The following is a 20119-nucleotide window of genomic DNA, read 5'->3' as shown; positions in this document are numbered from 1 at the left end:
TCACATGCTGGATGCTGAGCTTTGGTATAGGAAACTCATCTGAGACATGGTGTGGCTAAGTATCCCACTGTTCACGCCCCTTCGTACCCCTGTTGACTAAGTCCGTCTCACCAGGTCCCCCAGCTGTTTAGTCTGCATTAGATATAAACTGATTGGCCCATTTGAGAAAATGCTGCTACCAAGAAGCCATGCTTTATTCTATTCTGTCTAGAATCCCTTCCCAAGCTCTCGCAGGCTTTATGTGGGTACAGTTTCCCACATTGGGTGCCATTTGTTGCGAGGAGAGCCAGGCCACTTGTTCAAGCCCTGACGTTAATAATTTGTCCCAGACTGCTGAAAGTTTGGGGATGCACACTTTACTTGTTCTCTCTCCAGTGTCTCCTGGGTAACCAACCTTCCAGCCTTACAGACGCAGAGAACCAACCCGAGGTCCTTCTTACTCCTCTGAGTTTCTAGGTTTTGTTCACACAGAAGCCGACGCCAGCGGGTGAACACCCACAAGGATTATCAGAAGAACAATGAGTGGTTAGCCAAATGGAAGGCTAGAAACCAAGGTTGAGGCCAAATTCCCGTGGGCAGTACCAGAATCTCCTCCATAGAATGGGCTAAAGGTAGCATTTCCTTTGCTGCAGCTGTGAGATGAGAAATCACAAAAAACCACCACACCCCACAGACGGATGCCTCTGTTGCTATCTTAGAACAGGTGCCTGTGCACAGACCTCAGAGCTGGCGTTTGGCTTAGAGTCCTGCTCACATGACCAGTAAGTGGCATCAGAGGCGAGCAGGCCAGATGACCAAGCTTGCTCAGTTTGATGTAGGGGAATTGGACTTCATGGGCTGGGGAGTTCCTCAAACACAGGAAGGATGTCAGAAATCAGAGCATTACAAATTGCGACCACATACTTTGGGAGTTTCTTCAGGTCACCATGGTTACTGCAGAAATATTTCTAGTTTTTTTTTCTCTCAGCTAATCCTAGAGCTGGTTCTCTGAAGTCAAGCTGGGAGGTGGGGGTGGGCCCATTCTCATTCAAACAACTGTAGCGACTGCCAGGCATCCTAGCAAATGTTCACCTCTTGGCTACTATGGTGGTGTTCTTTCTTTAAGTAACCTGGAATTTTCTGTAACCGATGTCTACGTTGTGTCTCACCCTCCAGAGGCTCCATGGTGTTTGGTAGATGAGGCTTTTGTTTCCGTTGACTTACAGAATGGGGAGCTGGATGTTGTCATGTGTCTGTGAGTCTGCTGTTGCCTTGCATTGACAGCAGCCACACCGCTGTAATTTGGAGCTATTTTGTGTGTGGTGGTCACAGCAGTCTTCCTCATTGAGGGGTCACTGCAAAATTCTGTGGGATAAAGAGCTTGGCCAGCTGCCTTCCCACAGAATGCACTGGGGTAAATCCCAGCATGTTCCCTGGGCCCTCTGCACATCTCTGGTCTCTGTATTTACAGCTGCCAATCAGGGAGTCTCTTCCTTTTTCTTCCTTTTCCATGTTCTTGCTGTATTAAACCTGTTACCTAGGCCAGGATACAGCTCAGTGGTAGAGTGTTTGCCCAGTGTGCCCAAGACCTAGGGGTCACCAGACTGCTATAGCATGGAAAAGCATGACTAATAAAAGCCTAGAGACTGATAGTGGGGTTCAGCCTGAGGACCCGACAAACAAAGCAGCCAGAACACTGGTTCTTACCTCCGCTCAGGCCAAAAATGGTGATCCTGCCTCCAGGAATCTGAGAATTTCTGAGACTGAGACTGAGCGCTGTCTCCTCCCATTTTATAATCCTCTCTAGGGCTGGGATTAGAGGCGTGGTGTGTCACCACTGCCTGGTCTGTAAGACTGACCAGTGGGGCTGTTTACTCTTATCCTCAGGCAAGCTGTGTCTTTTTTAAAACACAAATGAAATGCCGCTACAGCTTGGCCTCCAGTTTCTCCAGCACCTGCTCTGTGTGTGAAACTGGACAGAGATGAGACTTAAGGGCTGCACGAAGAGCCTAGACAAGGGTGGCTGAGGTAGACTTGCTCACTGTCTGCTCTCCCTGGACCTCACTGGTTGGTTGATCTGAAGGTTAACGGCTCCAGCCACTGTGTTGACTCATCTTCAAACACAGAACCTTCCAGTTCATTTGTGTTTTCCAGATGTTGTCTGTTCATAGAGGTTTTCTTAGCTCTGATTTTGAAGTAAAATACTTTGGGATAGATCTTCCTTTTGGCCATTGAAATCCCACCAATACTTGCCTGTTTCATGCCATTAATAGTCGGTACTAGAACATTTGAATCTCAGCTTCCTTGCTGTCTGTCAAGAACTTCAATGTCTCCTTTTTTAATCCACCGGTGAGGGCTTCAGTGTAACAATATTGCTGACTTTTTTCTATATCAGTTAGCTCACCCAATTCTCTTAAGATTTAGTGTGACCATCACTGTATTCACTCTGTTTCCATCCTCAGCATTCGTCCCTTTTCTGTAGCTCAGTTTTCCTTTTCATGGGTATCATATGTTGAAAGTGAGAATATCTTGTCTGGGGTGGAGCTGAGCTGTGGGACTAACACGTGTTCTCCTTCTGTTCTTAGCTGGGGTTATTGGTTGCTTTAGAATCCTGCCTTTTAAAAAAAAAAGTTTTATATATACTTTTTTCGTTATATACTTTCATAGTTAGTAAAGATTCCTTCCTGTTTCCTCTTACCAGACAGAGTACAATATGACTTTCTTTATACCTTAGACTCCTACATCAGTAATCAAGAGGAAGGTGAAACTCGCATAAACGTTTAGGAATCAAAAGGTCACTGACCCAACAGTTTCTAGTGCTCAGTATCAGTACCAGCTATCCAGGGCAAGTAAGAGGAAGCCCCAGACACAAACACTGTAAGCTGACTGTGTAGAGTCTGCTGTACCATAACAAGTCACATGATTGACTCCAAGGTCAAGACACCTCCCATGCTCCAGGAAGTCAGTGGAAGTGTGGCGGGAAGAAGAATGGCTCACAGCGATGAAATCCTCAGGAGAGCACGGTCTCCATTAGCTGCCCTCTCCAGAGCAGCGCTTGCTCCGTAGCAGCTGCGTCTTCTCTCTTTGCGTGCCACATGCCACTGTCTGAAATCATGTAGGGTCATTATATTAGTTCATCATTCCATGAATGGATGCCATCAGTACTAAGTCACCTGAACTAGATTGGTGTGGGAAGTCCTTCTGTCTATGTGTTGCTTTTATTGGTTAATGAATAAAGAAACTGGCTTGGCCTATAGCAAGGTAGAACTTAGTCAGGCAGGGAAAGCTAAGCTGAATGCTGGGAGAAAGAGGGCGGAGTCAGGGAGAGCCATAGTCGGAGACAGACACAATGAAACTTGGCTGGTAGGCCACAACCTCATCGTGATGCACGGATTGATGGAGATGGGTTAAATAAGATGTAAGAGTTATCCAATAAGCTAGAGCTAATGGGCCAAGTAGTGATTTAAATAATATGGTGTCTGTGTGGTTACTTTGGGAGTCTTGGCGGCCGGAAAACAAACAAGCGGCCTCCTCACAACAAGGTATGCTGGTCAGCAATGTCTGGCCAAGGTCTGCCTTACATGTACACCCAGAACTCAAAGCCAGGATATAGGTAGTAGACACTAACTAAAGCTAAGCAAACAGACTACCCTCAGAAGTAATTAAATACATAAAGTTCCGAGTGTGTTTGTGTGTGGTTAATTAAAATGGAAAATAGACAAGTTTGCAAAATGAGAAAAGCCTGGCACGTAGTTTATTAAAAATGGTTGACACTGAACTTGCCCCAGGGAGGAATGAGCTAATAATGCTTTTATGTAGGAAACGGGGAATCCTTATGTCTGCCCTTCATCCCCTCACGCTCCCCACAGGGAGTAAAGGTGTATGCCTGTGTATGTGTGCACCTGTGTGTGTTCATACCTGTATTGTGTACATGTGTATGATGTATTTGTGTGTGCACACTGTGTGTGCATGTGTCCTGCCAAGGAGTGCTTATTCTACTGTCAAGTTTGAAGTGAATGTCTCTGAGTCTCTGCATATTTTACATCTTGGTATAACTTGTGTATTCTTTCATCGTAAATAAGGATATGATACTAATACAGGATTCCACACTGTCATTCTGGAAACCACAAAGTCCCCACTAGATCAGCTCATTGCTCCTTTAAAAGCATGACCATTAGTACCTAAAGTCCTTCACAGCCTTGGTTTCCCGACTTCCCCTTAGATGCAGATTGGCTTGATTGGTAGAAGACAGTGACCTCCTGGGATCATCTGCCTCCCCATCAGCGGGAGGTGAAATACTTGCTAGGAAAGGGGGACATACATTACATAATCATTAAAAATCTCTATATCCTCCACAAAACTAGTCCTACTTTGTTCTGCTTATTTATGATAATCATTTGCTTCTAAACACTTTATTCTTGACAGTTTTGCTTCAACCTTTTTTTTTCTTTCTGCTTGCTTGTTTTTGAGAGTAGGTGTTATGTATTAGCTCAGGCTGCCTCGAAACACATTTTATAACCCAAGCTGACCTCCAGACCCAAAAGAGCCCTCCTTAAGATCTCAGGTATGCTGTAGCATGGCCGCTTGAACACTGGCCTTGTATTCCTGGGAGCTCCTTAAGCCCAGGTCTCCACAGAGATCAATCAGTGCTAATCATTGACACCTTGGGCCGCTGGAAGCTTTGGAGGAGGATTGGGTTCCTTTGTAGATTTCGCCCAGGCTGCGTGTATTGGGGCTGAAATGAGAAGCAAAGCAATGGGTGGTTGTAAATGCAGAGATGTCACCAATATCACTTCTATTTAATTTAGTTCAGCATTAATTAAACAGTCGATGCTGAGACACAGCTGCTCAGAGTCCTGCTTCTTTGCTCTCAAGTGTTAGAAACTGGACCAGCCAACTCTAAGAAACGGGATTTACTGAAAAACAGCCGACTTGATTGGCATCTGAGGAAACGGAGTGAGATGCCTCAGAAACTAGAGGCAGCAGCGTTGATGGTGACTTCCAAATGACAAGCGAGAATGGACCAAGCTAACTGCCGCCACTGCCGCCATTTCTCTGTAGTCCTGATTGCAGTCGAGAGAAAGGAGGAATTCCCCAAATGAAGTTGGAGTTGCCACTAGATCGCAAAATGAACCCTGGAAATAGCAAGGCAATGGTGTTAACACGGCTGCCGTGCGTTTGGTGCATGTAACTCCCCAGAGACCTTGTTTTCAAAACACTGTCCTGTTTAATCCCCACCACAGGCCTACAGTCAGCTGGGTAACCTTCACTCTGTAGGGGAGAAACAAAAATTTCAAAAATGGTAGGAATCTCACTAAAATATGACAGGACTAAGATGGGGAGGGAGCGTTCCTAGCCCACTCCTGTGGCCCTGTGGTCTGTTATCTTTATTAAGTCCAGGTGCAGAAGTGGTCGCTGTGACGGTGTCTCGGTGACTCTTAAAGCCTAAAGTATTGTGTCTCTCCCTCCACAAACATTTGCCATATGCGGACACACAAAATTACCCCCCACAGGGGCTCGAGCCTTTAAGCTTCGAACCATAAGGCGCTAAACTACAGTCCTGGAGAAACTAAATTCATATGTGGACCTACTTCTAACTAGGTGCATCTTCTTTATCTACCAGTACCCAGTACTGCTATCAGATTATAAATCCACCCACAAATTAATCCATTCATGAGGTCAGAGTTCTCAGACCCCAGAGTGCTTCCTTCAGACACCAGAACCAGCCCTCCCCACGCGAATAATGCATCAGGACCAAACTTCCCACATTGCAGCATTGCATCAGGACCAATGCATGCATTCACTTTTTGAGGGACGCTTCATATCCAAGCCATAACAAGCACCTAGACATCTAGTTTTCTAGATGTTGACTCATACAGAGCCTAGACAAAGCAGCCCCAGCTGTGTCGGGGCCACTGAGCCGCAGAGAACTCTAGACCTCAAAGTCATGGAAAAGAATACACCGGAAACCCTGTTTCCTTAGAGATCTTCCATACGATCGACAGAAGCAAATAGGATATTTTGAGATGACACTGGAAAAACCAGGAGAGTGAGTGAGTGTTGGGAGGGAAGAGTGAAAGAGGCGTTCTAATGAACCGAGCCAGCATCTAAGAAGAGATGTGCGCGGAGTGTCTAAGTCCAGAAGGGCGTCCCAGACACAGGCATGCTGTGGGCAAGCCTTTGAGAGGCCCAGGCGGACACCGAACAGCACAAAAATTGGGCAGGAAAGTAAGAGCATTGAGTGGTATCAGAAAAAGGAAAGGATGGAGGTCTGAATATTGTAAATGTGTCAAATCAAATGTGTTAAAAACTGAACAACTCTTAATTACCGTAGTATCTAAGTTTTTGTTGAAGGCACTCACATATCATTTTAATCCCTAGGAAGAACGGATAGATTTATGACCATAGCAGTTATTTTTTAATTAAAATGAACACATCCGTGTCCAGGATGTAAGATAGAATCATCCCCTGGTGTTTTATGGCTAAGATAGAGTATCAGACATGAAAGGGGCCTGGAGGACACATGCAGAAGTTCATAAAGAGAGCACTGTAAATGCTATGTATCTTCAAAAAGAATATATTAGCCTGGTTTTCAGTTGATGATGGCAGGGTGTAGATAAGAAACAAAGAAGAGTAAAGGTTGCAGTCATGTGAGAAGCACCATGGGCCGGAAGTCAAGGTTGCAGTCGTGTGAGAAGCACCATAGACCGGAGGGCAAGGTTGCAGTCATGTGAGAAGCACCATGGGCTGGAAGTCCTATCCTTTGAAGAACTTCTCAGAACACATCCATCAGCAAATTTGCTCTTTCTACAATTCTTCACTAACACCTGTAGTTATGAGTCCCCTGTGGCGTGTGGTGATTGATTGATGGTGGTGGCTCCAGGCCTGTATTTCATCTGGTAATTATATCCATGCATCTCTTTAATAGTCAGAAGCCATGGTTTGTTTGTAACCAAGGCACGTGCCTGTGCTATCCCCTAATTAGTCCACGATGTTCCCGTCCCATATTCCCATTGACCCTGCTTTGTTATGATTTGTAGAATTGCACCCAACTTTCTCCTTGTCAGGATCAAACTCTTGTGGTCAGAATTAGAAGCAGTTCTATCTGCAAAACGGTCTTCATTTTTACGGTAAATTTATTTTCTATGTATGGCTTGGTCGCCTATAAAATACGCTCTTTGAATACTTCAGAACTCTATTTAGGGTTTGTCTATTATCAAGTAATTTTAGTAGTTGGTCATCCTTAAAATCTTTGTCATTTTTTAATAGTTTTAATATTTTATAAATGTATCTCTCAAATGCACTTCTTTTATTACCTGAGGTTATATCTTGAGGTGTGTGTCATTTAGAAGTTTATATTCAGAATAATCTGGCATTATAATGACCCTAATTTTCATTATGTTCCCTCCTTCTTGCCTGTGAGGGGTGCTGAAATTGCAGAGATCTGAGACGCAGGTTTGAGAATGCTGCCTTTCAGGGGTATCTTCATCATCGTCATCATCGTTATCGTCATTATTATTAGCTGTGCTGAGATGTTCTCCTCAGCCTTTCCTGTAGTTTTACTGTTTGATCATGAAAACTGACATCCTTTGTAGTCTTTGTCATTTAGGCGTGTTAGGAGATATTTTTCTGATCGATTTGTTCATAAATATTTTCATATGCTTTAAAAATTATTGATTTTATGTGTACTGTGTGTCTGAACATGCATAACACACACATACATATATTGTACTTACAGAGACCAAAATGGGGCACTAGATCCTTCCCCCTGGAACTGGAGTTGCAAGCGGTTGTAAGTCATCATGTGGGTGACAAGAAATAAGTTCTAGTCTTCCGGAATGGCCGCACAAATTGGTGAACCGTCTTTCCAAGGTCTTTCATATACTCATGTATTTGGGGAATAGAGTAGTCTTTTGCTGTATTAGGCATTTATTTTCCAGAACTAAATGAGTTTCTTTAGAGAGGTCTCTTTTCAGTGGGACTGCATGAGGCCAGACTTTGCTGGTTCCCAGACAAGGACCCTGTTGGGTTTGGCTTTGATCTTTGAGACAGTGTTTCACTTTGTAGCCAGGGCCGGCCTCAGACTCACACCAATGCCCCTGCTTCAGCCTCCCAAGTGCTGGGTTTGCAAGTGTGCCACCCAGCAATCTCAGATGGGGCCTTTCCAACACTTCCGTCTCCGTCTGTAGAACAGGAAGGTGGAACAAAAGACCCAGTCTGGTCACTGCTTCCCTTCCCTTTCACCTTCCACTGAAAAAGCTCCTGCAGCCAGGCGCTGCGTCCACGTGGCCTTTGTGAAGGGCTCTACAACAGCTGTGGCGGGGCCCTGGCATTTTCATCAAGGAAGCCCTTGGAAATGATCGTGAGACCGTGATACGGAGTCAGTCTCGAAAAGCACAGAAAGGCCAGCCAACTGCCTGTGGCTTCTGGGACGCAGCCCATCTCTGACTCGGCACTAGTGACCTCATTTCCTCTAAACGGGATAGAGGCAGAGACTATTCCTAACACTCTCGGGATCCACACCCTTCCCCTGAGCAAACCCCAAATGCGTCTCAGCTTTAGGTCAGGACTCCCGGGAGAGTGAGCACCATATTGGTGCCTTTTTGGCTAAACTGTGGATTGCTGAACCTTGGTCACCCTGCCCCTTTACTCCCACATTTGAAGGAAGTGCCTTAGCAAGTGCTCTCTTGGGTGAGCAGTGAGGCATAATGGTGGTCTTCCTCCCCAGACATTATCCCTGCTTTACCCCATTTCTTTTATACCTAACCCAACTGGGCAAGGCTAGACGCTTGCTTTATTTTCCTCTAAACCCCTTCTGTGACCCAAGGACTGTGTATGTATTTGTAAAGTTGGATTCTTAAACATGCCCTCTGCAATAAACTTTTGTACTTTCCCCTAAGAAATACAGAGCCAAGAAGTGGGAACCTGTTAGAGCCTCTTATACTAGCTCTTCCTAAAGGAGTAGATGGGATCCCCAGCCACCCAGAGACCGGAAGGCTAGACTGGCAGCTTGCCATGTTTATGTTGGGCAGATTTTAATGTGTATGGCTCTGTTCTGCATATTGGCCTTTGTCTTTGATTCAGAAGAACCCTGGAATGTACCGCCAAAGCCATCTTTAGTCTGCATCCAGGCAGAGTGGCACTCATACAGTAAAGGAGCAGACTTTGAGGGAAGTCCCATCATGGCGCTTCTGTCTGGCAGTGGTCTCTACGTGACTCGCCACATGCCCTTCAGATGAACCACTGTAGCACAAATTCTAATTGGTATTATTAATAAAAAAACAGAGTCAGATATAGGGGTTAATGTTGAAGATCAGTTCCTTTACTTCTACCAGTGCTCAGAACGAAGGGGAGACCCTGTCCTCAGACTGCATCTCCAGACTGCATCCCCAGACTGCATCCTCAGACTGCATCTCGAGACTCCATCGTCTCCACCAAACTTTATTTTTTTAAAAAAAATATTTATTTAGTTATTATGTATACAATATTCTGTCTGTGTGTATGCCTGCAGGCCAGAAGAGGGCACCAAACCGCATTACAGATGGTTGTGAGCCACCATGTGGTTGCTGGGAATTGAACTCAGGACCTTTGGAAGAGCAGGCAATGCTCTTAACCTCTGAGCCATCTCTCCAGCCCCCTCCACCAAACTTTAGACCGCCTGAGTTCCCATCTCCGTCTACTTTATACTCCTCTCTCTGCCCAGCCATGTCACTCCTGTCTCTAACTCCCTAGTGCTGGAAGTCAAGGCACTTTTATCCATCCAGGTGCTGGGATCACCTTTGTGTGAGCTCTGTTCCTCTTTTAGACAGATTCAATCTTGTATAGCCCAGGGTGGCCTTGAACTAACAGAGACCCCTCTGCCTTTCTCCTGAGTCCTGAATTAAAGGGGTGCTCCACCACTCCCTGCCTCTAGTAATTTAACTGTGCACTCTGCTCTTCAGACAAGCTTTATTTGATAAAACACACACAGAATATCACTACAACTCACCCCTTCCATTCCGCACGTGATGTTATGTATTTACATTAAGAGGAAGAAGAGTTTCTCTCTGCTCTGTCACCTGAATTTAATTGGGTCCTTCCAGAGTGGCAGTGGTGACCGGAGGCGAGGGCCTGACCTCTCCTTTCCCAGAGGCAGTATGCACTTTACTTCTCAGAAGGCGTATCCTACCCCTTATTAATGTATCTCCTGGTACCAGTGTGCTAGAGTGTTGGGAGAGCTTGACTGCATGCAAAGGCTTAAGCAGTTTTGCCAGCTTTTTATAAAAGACAAGTGCGGAGGTCTGATCACCTGAGGGGGGAGGGGCTGGTTTTGTTTGTTTTGTGTTTTTTTAGGAATGTTCTTTATAGCTTGTTTGCAGTGTATAAAAATCAAACTAGTAAGTCAGAGCTAACTAGTTGACAAAGAAAATGACTGAAATAGTAAAAGCCACGTATAAGAGTGTCTATGCCAGGCTCACCACAGAGCCATAAATTCTAACTCCAAACTGCTTTGTAATGTCCAATCGGCATCAGAAGACAGAGAAGCATCATTGTTCCCTGGTCTCTCAAGCTCCGGCTCTCCTAAAGCTCCCTGTGTAGTCCAGGCTGGCCTTGGTGATCTTCATCCCTCAGCCTGTCTTTTCCTAACACGACACCCAGCTCTCTTCACAGGCTCTTGAGTTATCAGAGTTACATTCTAATGATCACTTGTTCAACCCCCAAATTAAATTGTCCAGCTCCGCAAAAGCTCCATTACCCACTTAACATGTTGAGCCTGTTCCCACATCCTTGTTCATGATCTAAAACCTGAGCTCTCAAGGCTGGTGAAATGGCCCAGATTCTGTGAGCATCTGCTGCTCAGCCAAAAAGACAGTTCACATCTCAGCACCCACATCACATGGCTCATTAGATGCCTTAACTCCGGCTTCAAGGGACCAGCATGTAAGGAGTGCAACATGCTTTTTAGGACATGATGAACAGTACTGTGTGTGTGTGTGTGTGTGTGTGTGTGTGTGTGTGTGTGTGTGTGTGTGTGTAAGACTCACCTGTATACCCTCTAACAGACCCATGAATAAAATCTTTTTTAAAAAATAAAAACTAAACTTTTACTTGTGGGAAGTGGGCTCCTTTATCGTGTAACATTTAAGTTTCCCATAGCACAGACTGAAAGCGGCAGCAGTAAGCACAGAATCTGGAAACCTACCGTCCAGAGGAACACAGAAGCCAAGCCAGGTCTAGGTACTCTCTGGTCAGGGTCGTTGAGACTTGGTGCCCTTTCTGTGTGGAATTCTGTGTGCTCATTCTGATCATAGAACCTCACTGTATCATTCATGCTACAGAGTGCCAGTGCAGGCTGCAGTTTTTGAAGGTAGGGTAAGGAAAAACGCAAGACCAGAAATGGGGAAGATGCCCCCGGAAGGCCCTTTCTTGAGCTCCAGTGGCTTTTCCTTCCCTCGGACTTGACACCGGCTCGAGTTACCAAGGAAGAGGAGCCTCAATTGAGAAAACGCCTCCATTAGATTTTCTGTAGGCAAGTCCGGGGGGCGGGGGGGGGGGGGGGTTTTCATTGGTGATTGATGTGGGGAGGCCCAGATCACTGTTGGGGACGCTGCCCCTGGGTGAGTGGGCCTGGATTGCATAAGAAAGCAGGCTGGGCAATGAACCACGAGGAGCAAGCCGATAAGCAGCTCCTCCATGGCCTCTGCCTGAGTTCCTTTCCTGACCTCCCTCCATGAGAGCCTACAGCTGTTGCTTTTGGCTATGGTGTTTATCATACAAACTAAGACATAGAGTGACCCCAAAGATATGTATGTTTTTCCTGGAATTTTTCTTAAAGCTTGTTGATGAAGAAGATGAGGCCTTCAGCCAAGACTTAGCAAGTTTTGCCATGAATCTGCCTGAGCAGGTGCCGCCCCGTTTTTATTTCTGCTTTTTCAGTGTCGTCCACGTTTAGCTTGGAGTGAGAGCGAGCCCCCTTTACTTGTGCTGGACGGATGGAGGGGTTACTGTTCCCTCCATTTACAGGGCCAGCTGGGAGGCAGCAGTGATCCCGAGAGGGACCACCGAGAAGGTGCTCACCTCTTCCTTCCTTCCCTTGGGAGCAGAAGTCTGTTTAAAATGTAACAGGTGGCTGGTCTAGTTGACAGTGATTACATTTCCATGATCGGGTACACACTATAAAATCCCTAAAGATGAAGAATATTTCAGAGGGGAGAAATCTCTTCACAGTAACCTTTCATTCAAGTCGGTGGTGCTTTGTGGGTGCAGTTTTGGGCACTAAGTAGAATTCCTTAACCAAGTACGCACTGAGCATATGTTGGTCCAAGGCTTCCCATCCTCATAACTGGTACTGGAAATGCAGGAGTGAGTGGGCAGAGGTCACCCAGGCTTCAGGTGGCTGTGCACTGCAAGGCTCGCTTGGTACCACACAGTACAAGTTGAATTAAAAACCTTTGTTTCGTTAGAAGCTGGGGCAGGAGGGAGTCTCATACTGTTTTTCTGTATAGCCACTGACATTTCCAGATTTTTTTTTAAATGTTTCTTTCCATGGTGTATTTAGTAAGCTGAATTTTCTTTAAATGCTTCTAGTGTGGTTTCAGGGACCCTTTTGTGTGTTAATTTCTGAAACATACTGAGTACTCTGTGAAAGGAAGATGATTGCATTGTTTAGTAGCTGTATCTGCCAGGGTTTTGGCACCTTCGCAGGCTTTTGCACTTGGGTAATGCAACGTAAAGAACCCCTGTGCATTTATAACAAAATAGACCCTGTGCCAAGGCCCCCAGCCATGACTGAAGCCCTTATCTGAGAAGGCTGTACCGTGCTGAGGTGGTAGGCTGGGCTTGGGTGTCACACGCACCTGGTGCTAGTCCCAGCTCTTCTACTAGGGCCAGTCATCACCTCTCTCTGCCTCAGTTGTCCCATCCATAACCTCCCAAGTCATCACCTCTCTCAGCCTCAGCTGTCCCATCCATAACCTCCCAAGTCATCACCTCTCTCAGCCTCAGCTGTCCCATCCATAACCTCCCAAGTCATCACCTCTCTCAGCCTCAGTTGTCCCATCCATAACCTCCCAAGTCATCACCTCTCTCAGCCTCAGCTGTCCCATCCATAACCTCCCAAGTCATCACCTCTCTCAGCCTCAGCTGTCCCATCCATAACCTCCCAAGTCATCACCTCTCTCAGCCTCAGCTGTCCCATCCATAACCTCCCAAGTCATCACCTCTCTCAGCCTCAGTTGTCCCATCCATACAGTTGCCAGGAGAATACAAACATGGCTTAGGGGTAGGCTCGTAAGACAGAACACCCTGGGAAGTTCTGTCCAGCTCCTCAGACACTCAGGAAAGCCATACCTAGCTTCTCAGACACTCCTGGGACTCAGTGTCCAGCTCCTTGGGTCCTCAAGAGACCACATCCTCACCCACTCCAAGTGGTAGTATCCAGATCATTGAGCCAGAGACACTCTGGGAAGCAGTAGTCAGCTTTCCTCTCTATAAGTTTTAAATCCATGACCTTATTTTTTGGTTGTGTTGGAATTGCCATTGGCAGAGCGAGAGCTGTTGGAACCAGGCCTCTCGTCAGGAGCCATGTTCTTGACACTGGGCGTACTACCTGCCAAGACCATGTCTACTGCGGGCCTCTCTGTCCTGGCCAAGCATACTGCCGAGCCCATGAGGTTGAACAAGATTATGTGCTGATGTGTGTGTAGACTCTAGAGTGGAGAAGTGAGTGCTTTTATTCCCCGCGGGCTCTGGTGGTTTAGAATAGAAGGTCCAACTGCTCAGATGTGAGGAACTCAGTTTAGATGGTTCGAGAACAGAGACGCTGAGAACAGAGAAGCTTTTACCCCGAGACATCTTAAAATGAAACAACAGGCCCTCAGTTGTGGCCAGTGCAGTTTAGACTCCCCGTGCCTGCTTACCCGCTTGTCATTTGCTCCCAGCGAACATCTGTAGCCCATCTGGAACATGACTTCTTTCTGTGGTGTTATCCTCAGATGTGGACTGTGAGTGTCCTGGTTAAGGGGCCAGACCCACACCCTCCGAAGTTCAAGATGAAGGCAGCCGGCACTGACTCGGGTCAAACCGCTGCCCAGACTGTTGAAGCTTTCAGTCTGATTTATTCTAAGCATGTATTTTATGCGACACTAATTTCCCCGGTTGACTCAAGGTCCCTATCAACACAGTTTACAGTAAGGTCACAGATACGTTCCCACAGAGGGCTCTGCATCTGACCTTTAGCTTTGCATACAATGTGGACTCTTCACGTCAGACTTACTTATCTAAAAATAGAGAACAATCTTTTCTGTAGAGAAACGACTTAGAACAGGCATGGCCATCGTGATGTAGTACCAGGGAGCCCCCGTTAAAGCAGCTAGACGTGCTGTAGACAAAGTTGATTGTTTTTCAACTCCGGTGAAGAGAAACGAGAAAGGAAAGGTGGCTTGTCTTCATCCCGAAATGTCAGAGCTTCACACTGCAGACCACACAGAGGGAGATCCATGTTTTCATGTTTATCAGCCCTTTGTGGATGGCTAAGAAAAAGTCCAGGATCTTAGAGCTGTGCATGGGTGTGGTGTGTGTGTGTGTGTATGTGTGTGGTGTGTGTGTGTGTGTCTGTGTGTGTGGTGTGTGTGTGTGTGTGGTGTGTTTGTGTGTGTGTGTGTGTGTTAGCATCTGGCCTTAAGTTAGAATAGGGTATTGTATTGTCATCCAGAGCTTTTCAGTGTCTCTCTGGCCTTGGAGCCTCTAAAGAACTTCTCTCATCAAAAACAAAGACATATGACTCTCCTTGATATACAACAGCCAAACCCAAATGTATTTAAATGTCCTTTTAAGAAGCGGGGATTTTTTTAAGTGCAGAGTACTATTGAGAATGCAAACCTGGACTCTTAACTACTCAGCTTCAGTTTTCCAGGCTGTGATGGGGGAAGGTCAGACCTAGCAGTTAAATTCCGTCACTGTGCAATCCCAGGAGCAGTCAACCACTGTTCTCCGTGGACTTGCAGTTTGTGTGATTGTATGTTTAGGGTCTAAAAGAACGGTTTCAGAAGGAATAAGATCATTCCTAGGCTAATTTTTCAAAATTTGTTTTATGCAGACATGGGATATAAAGTTTTAAAAGTCAGGGAAATAAAATAATGAAAAATAATAAATGAACAAATAAATAGTCAGGAAAACATTGCCTGTTCTATAGGCATTCGGTGACATCTTCTCCTGGTTAGGTTTTAGTCAACTCGGTGCAAGCTAGAGGCATTTGGGGAAGGGAACTCACAGTTGAGAAAATGCCCGCATCAGATTGGCCTGTGGGCAAGCCTTTGGGGCATTTTCTTACTGATTGTGGGAGGGGGCCCAGCCCACTGGGTGCTGTGTCCTGGGCAGGTGATCCTGGTTGGCATGAGAACAAGGGTTGAGCAACCGTGAGGAGCAAGGAGCAAGGTTCCTCCATGGCCTCTGCTTCAACTCCTGCAACCAGGTTCCTGACTTGAGTTCCTGCCCTGACTTTCCTGATGATGGGCTGTGACCTGAAAGAGTAAAGTGAAATCAATCCTTTCTTTCCCAAGGTGATTTTGGTCATAGTGTTTTATGGGAGCAATAGAAAACCTAAGACACTTCTCAGTGTTCATTATACTCAAAGACTAAGTAATAATATTTAAAAGGAACACTTTATAAACATTTATCGATAAGCCTAACCAAGAAAGTGAAAAGCCTCACCAAGAAAGTGAAAAGCGTCTACAATGAAAAGTTTAAGACCTTGAAAACAGAATTTGAAGAAGATACTAGACCATTGAAACACCTTCCATGCTCCTGGGTTGGAAGAATTAATATCATAAAATAGTACATTACCAAAAGTAATATATGTATTCAGAAAATTCCCTCTCAAAATCCAATAGCATTATTTACAAACTAGGAAAAAAGTCTTAAAAGTTATATAGAAGCACAAAAGATCATGAATAGCAAGAGAGATGCCAAGCAGAAAGAATACTGCCAGGTAGACCACAGTACATGTCTTCAAGCTATGCTACAGAGCCATAGTGATGACGACAGCTTGACACACAGAGTAGGGAACACAGGACCAGCAAATAAAGCACACAGCCGTACCTACCTTCACACATCAGAACACGTGGGGTGGGATGAGGTGGGGTAGCTTATTTAACACGCGGTGTTGACAAAGATGGACGTCAAATTGTAGATGAAGATGAATACGTATATCTCATTGCACACAAAAATCATTTCAAGTTAGATCAAAGACCTTAATTTCAATCCTGAAATGCTGAATCAGCCAGAGGAAAGCATAGGAAGAATACTTGAAGTCATAGACACAGACAGAACTTCCTGATTATGGGACACATGAAATCGCCCAAGAATTGACAGGTATGGGAACATAGACTTACAAGCTCACACAGAAAAGGAAACTATTAGAAGTGAGAACAAATGCCCTCCAGAGTAGGAGAAAACGCTTCCCAGTCATGCTGCGTTTAGGTATAGTGTCTGAAATATAGAAGTAGCTGCAAAACACCAAAACAAGCAAACAAAGAAGCCGGCCGATTGATAATGGACTGACAAAATGGGCAGAGCTCTCCAAAGAAGGAACACAAACGACCAGCAAGTATTTAAGTGCTCAGCATCCTAACCCATCAGAGAGATGCAGGTTAGAACTACTTTGCTCTTTTCTCTCCTTCTAGTCGGAGGGTCCATCTCGTGGTTGGTGGAGGTTTCACAGAAACTCCTGACCACATGGCCTGGCTACATCACACCTGGACACCCATCCTAAGGCCTCTGTCCCCCACGAGATGTTTGCACACCCCTGTTTATCCCCGCTCTGTTCACGGCAGCCAGAAAGTAAGGTCAACCTAGATGTCTGTTGACAGATGGATAATGAATAAAACATGTATATCCACAATGGAATTTTATTTAGCCATAAAGAAAAATGAAATCTGCAGGATACATGGATTGGCCTGGAAATTATTATATGAAGCAAAGTAACGCAGACTGAGAAAGGAAAGTACCACATGTTCTCTGTCATACACTCACCCTAACAGTTACTGTTCAAATGTGTGAGTCTTTGGGACCGTGGGGGTAGTCAGTGAAACCAGACCAGGGACCACATATTGGGGAGAAAGATGCTGTCTATGCAGAAGGGGGTGGTAATGAAACATACGTGACGTGGACATGGGGGTAGCCAAGGGTGCAAAGTCACAGGAGGATCAACACAGTGGGAACTTTGCCACTGTTGAAAGAACAGAATGAGGACACGGTTCCCTCATGCTAGGGACCGGTGACCTGGTATACTCACTCTGGGAAGCAGTTTGGTCACACCTGTTACTACCTGAGTAACCAGCTTGTATGCCATAGGAATTCCACATACAGACTCTGTCCAGAATGGTCTGAACATCTCATCTGAATGGCATATGCTTGGATTTTAAGTTTCCTTATTGCTCCAAATACAACTAAGCAGCCCGTGTGTGTGTGTGTGTGTACATGTACGTGTGAGTGTATGTATGTGTGTGCACATGTGAGTGTGTGTGTGTGTGCGTGTGCACATGCATATGCCCTGCTTATACTAAAATGTCTTTCTAGCATCCCCACTTGTGGATGAAGCTGGACCTCCTGTCTTGGAATTTAGGATACATCAGCCGTTTCCCTGTAGATGCCTCGGCCCTTACTGGGCTCGTGCACAGATCAGTTCATCGTCCTCAGAAATCTCGACAAATGTCCAACATTTCCAGACTTATTTCTAGAAGCCGAGGATACGGTCATTTACAAGGCAGACCGTGTCTCTGCTCAGCTGGGACTAAACTTAATTGTTCTCTTATTTATGATCCTATGAGTGGGAGGAGTGTTTGTTTTCGCAACTATCCAGAGGCATCATACAACAAAGGAGGAGGAAAAATGTTGAGAGGGAAAGATGAGCCAGAGCTCTGCTGTTCATTCATGAAAACCTCAGAATCCCAGAGTTGAAGGGGGTCTCATCCAACCCAGTCCTCCTGTGCAACTGTTGCTAAATCACATTTTTTGTCAGTTGATTCTTGGATCCTTTGAAAGCTTTGTCTTCTAGTTTTTAGTCACCCTGAATTTCATAGAATTATTAAATGCAGTTCAGTAGAGACTCTCACTTGGATTTAGGAGTGCTCATGGGGAGGATATGGAAGGTTTATATTTAAAATAGAGCCCCACAGCACCCTTGTGAAGGCTCCCATTGTGTAAAGTGCGGACATCAGCTTCTCACTGTTAGTGCATCTCTTTCTGCCCCGTTAGCAGCGTTATCGCCATCATCCAGAAAGTTATCGCACCCATACACTGCATTAGTTTATGTTGATCTACTAAAATAACCCTAACTTAAAGATTGATTTTATGCTTACTTATGTGTGTGTTTGTGTCTGTGTGGCACGGGCATGTGCATGTGGGTACTCTGAGTCCAGGGAGGGCATCAGGTCTCCGGGAGCTGGGGTTACAGGCAGTTGTGAGCCTCTCTGTGTGGGTAGTAGGGACCAAACTCTTGGCCTCTGCAAGAGCAATGCCTGCTCTTGACCCTGACTGGTGAGCTTTCTCTCCGACCCGTAACACTTGACTGAATTCAGGGTGTCACCTCATTCAGCTTCCCTCCTGACTCCAAGCGTGATGTGACTGATTTTCTTTCTGTCCTTTGCATCTGTGATTTTGATAGGATCTTTACGGTGTTTGATCTATTTTTTTAAAAACAGCATGTTTGTACTCACATTTTATAAAATCATCCTGAGAGTCTACACACAACTTCTCCAGTAACTGAAGGCCGCAGTTAGCTGTGAGAGTGTGAAGTCACTCTCAGATAACAGGCCAGCAACCATGACTGCACAGGCAGACGGGAGTCCCACTGGGCTTCAAATCCTCTCACACAGAAAGCCCCCCCTGGAGGGTCTCACTGGCATTGGATTAACTTTCCCCCAACTGAAGTTTCTCTCTCTCTCTCCTCTTTGTAAACCCATCAACAGCTCGATCAGGTCACCCACCAGCGCAGTCTGTCCAGCCTGGAGCTCTTCCTGTCCTGCGCCCAGAAGCAGCTGAATGCTCTCATAGCTACAGAGCCTGTTGACGTGGAGTAAAGACGCTGGCCACCGTCCCTGTCATCACACCTGCCTTCTCTGACGCTGTTCCTCGCCTGCACCCAGAAGCAGCAGAGTGCTCTAGCGGCCATGGAGCCTGTTGGCATTGAATAAAAGGAACGTGACAGGCTACCTTTCCCTGGCCGTTGTGTCCATCACTGGACTGCTAATAGATGCTGTCACTTAGAAAGAGGCTCTTGTTTTCTGTTTAAGCAGTTGATTTCCAGGTCAAGGGCGAGCCAGAGCAGTATCTAGAACCATCTATTCTTATTCTCTGTTATTTTATTACAAGTAGCAGTGGAAGACTGTGTATGACCTAAAGTCGTGGGAAAGTGGCGTGCTATGCAGAGTTCATGGAGGGAACAGTACAGCTTCAGGTGGCCTGGTGACAGTTTTGGTGATCTGTGTAACCGCACATCTACTTGTTTCTCAGCAGTGGAGTGGGTGGAAATACTGACATGGTTGTTGTTGTAACCAACCTGACCACTTCTCTAGAGGTGAATCTGTGGGTTTTCATTGATTTATCATATCAAAAATAAACAGCACTAGCTGACCAGGCTTGGAGTAGCTTCCCCAGTTAAACGTGGGGTACAGTGGCACAGGCTAGCTTCCTGCCCTTCCTCAGAGGCTCTGAGAATCATGTGTCATAATCTATTCTCTAGAAAGAACGTAACTCTTGGACTTCTAGACATCTATGGGAATTTAATCAAAACCAGACATAAGGGGTCATCAGGGTGTTCTTAATCCATAAGCAGTGCACTCCAATATTAATCGTGAGCAGTTTGTGCACTGGGACTAACAGCAGGGACCTGTGCAGATGTGTCCGCGCTCAGCGGCTCTGGGCTTCTCTGGGGTTCCTCAGTGTAATAAAAGAAGCTCCCCAAACTCTCCTTGTTGTCATGTTTTCTCTTTCTCATTAGTCTTCCTCCCTCGAGTCAGGGTTTTGCTGTGAGTCCTGCTTTAAAAATCAGAGCCATCCTCCTGCCTCTGTTTGCTGAGTGTTGGGGAAAGCGTGGCCCCGCTATGCATGCTGTAATCTAGCAATTCATTACGAATGTTTATTTTTCAAATTTCTGCACCAT

At 45.7% G+C, this 20119-nt stretch overlaps 1 protein-coding gene across 2 annotated transcripts in view; it reads left to right on the top strand.

Annotated features, from left to right (window-relative positions):
- The window catches only part of Ccdc91 (coiled-coil domain containing 91), a 194140-nt gene extending 174221 nt beyond the window's left edge, over positions 1-19919 (top strand). For both annotated transcript variants that reach the window (XM_057786769.1, XM_057786777.1), the window contains exon 13: positions 18927-19919. In XM_057786769.1, coding sequence (XP_057642752.1) covers positions 18927-19037 — 111 coding nt within the window. In that variant the 3' untranslated portion in view covers positions 19038-19919. The remainder of the gene's footprint in view (positions 1-18926) is intronic.
- The last annotated feature ends 200 nt before the right edge of the window (positions 19920-20119 follow it).

This window comes from Chionomys nivalis, chromosome 1 (assembly GCF_950005125.1).
Source record: "Chionomys nivalis chromosome 1, mChiNiv1.1, whole genome shotgun sequence".
Taxonomy (NCBI): domain Eukaryota; kingdom Metazoa; phylum Chordata; class Mammalia; order Rodentia; family Cricetidae; genus Chionomys; species Chionomys nivalis.
This window is presented reverse-complemented; position numbering and strand designations above follow the sequence as displayed.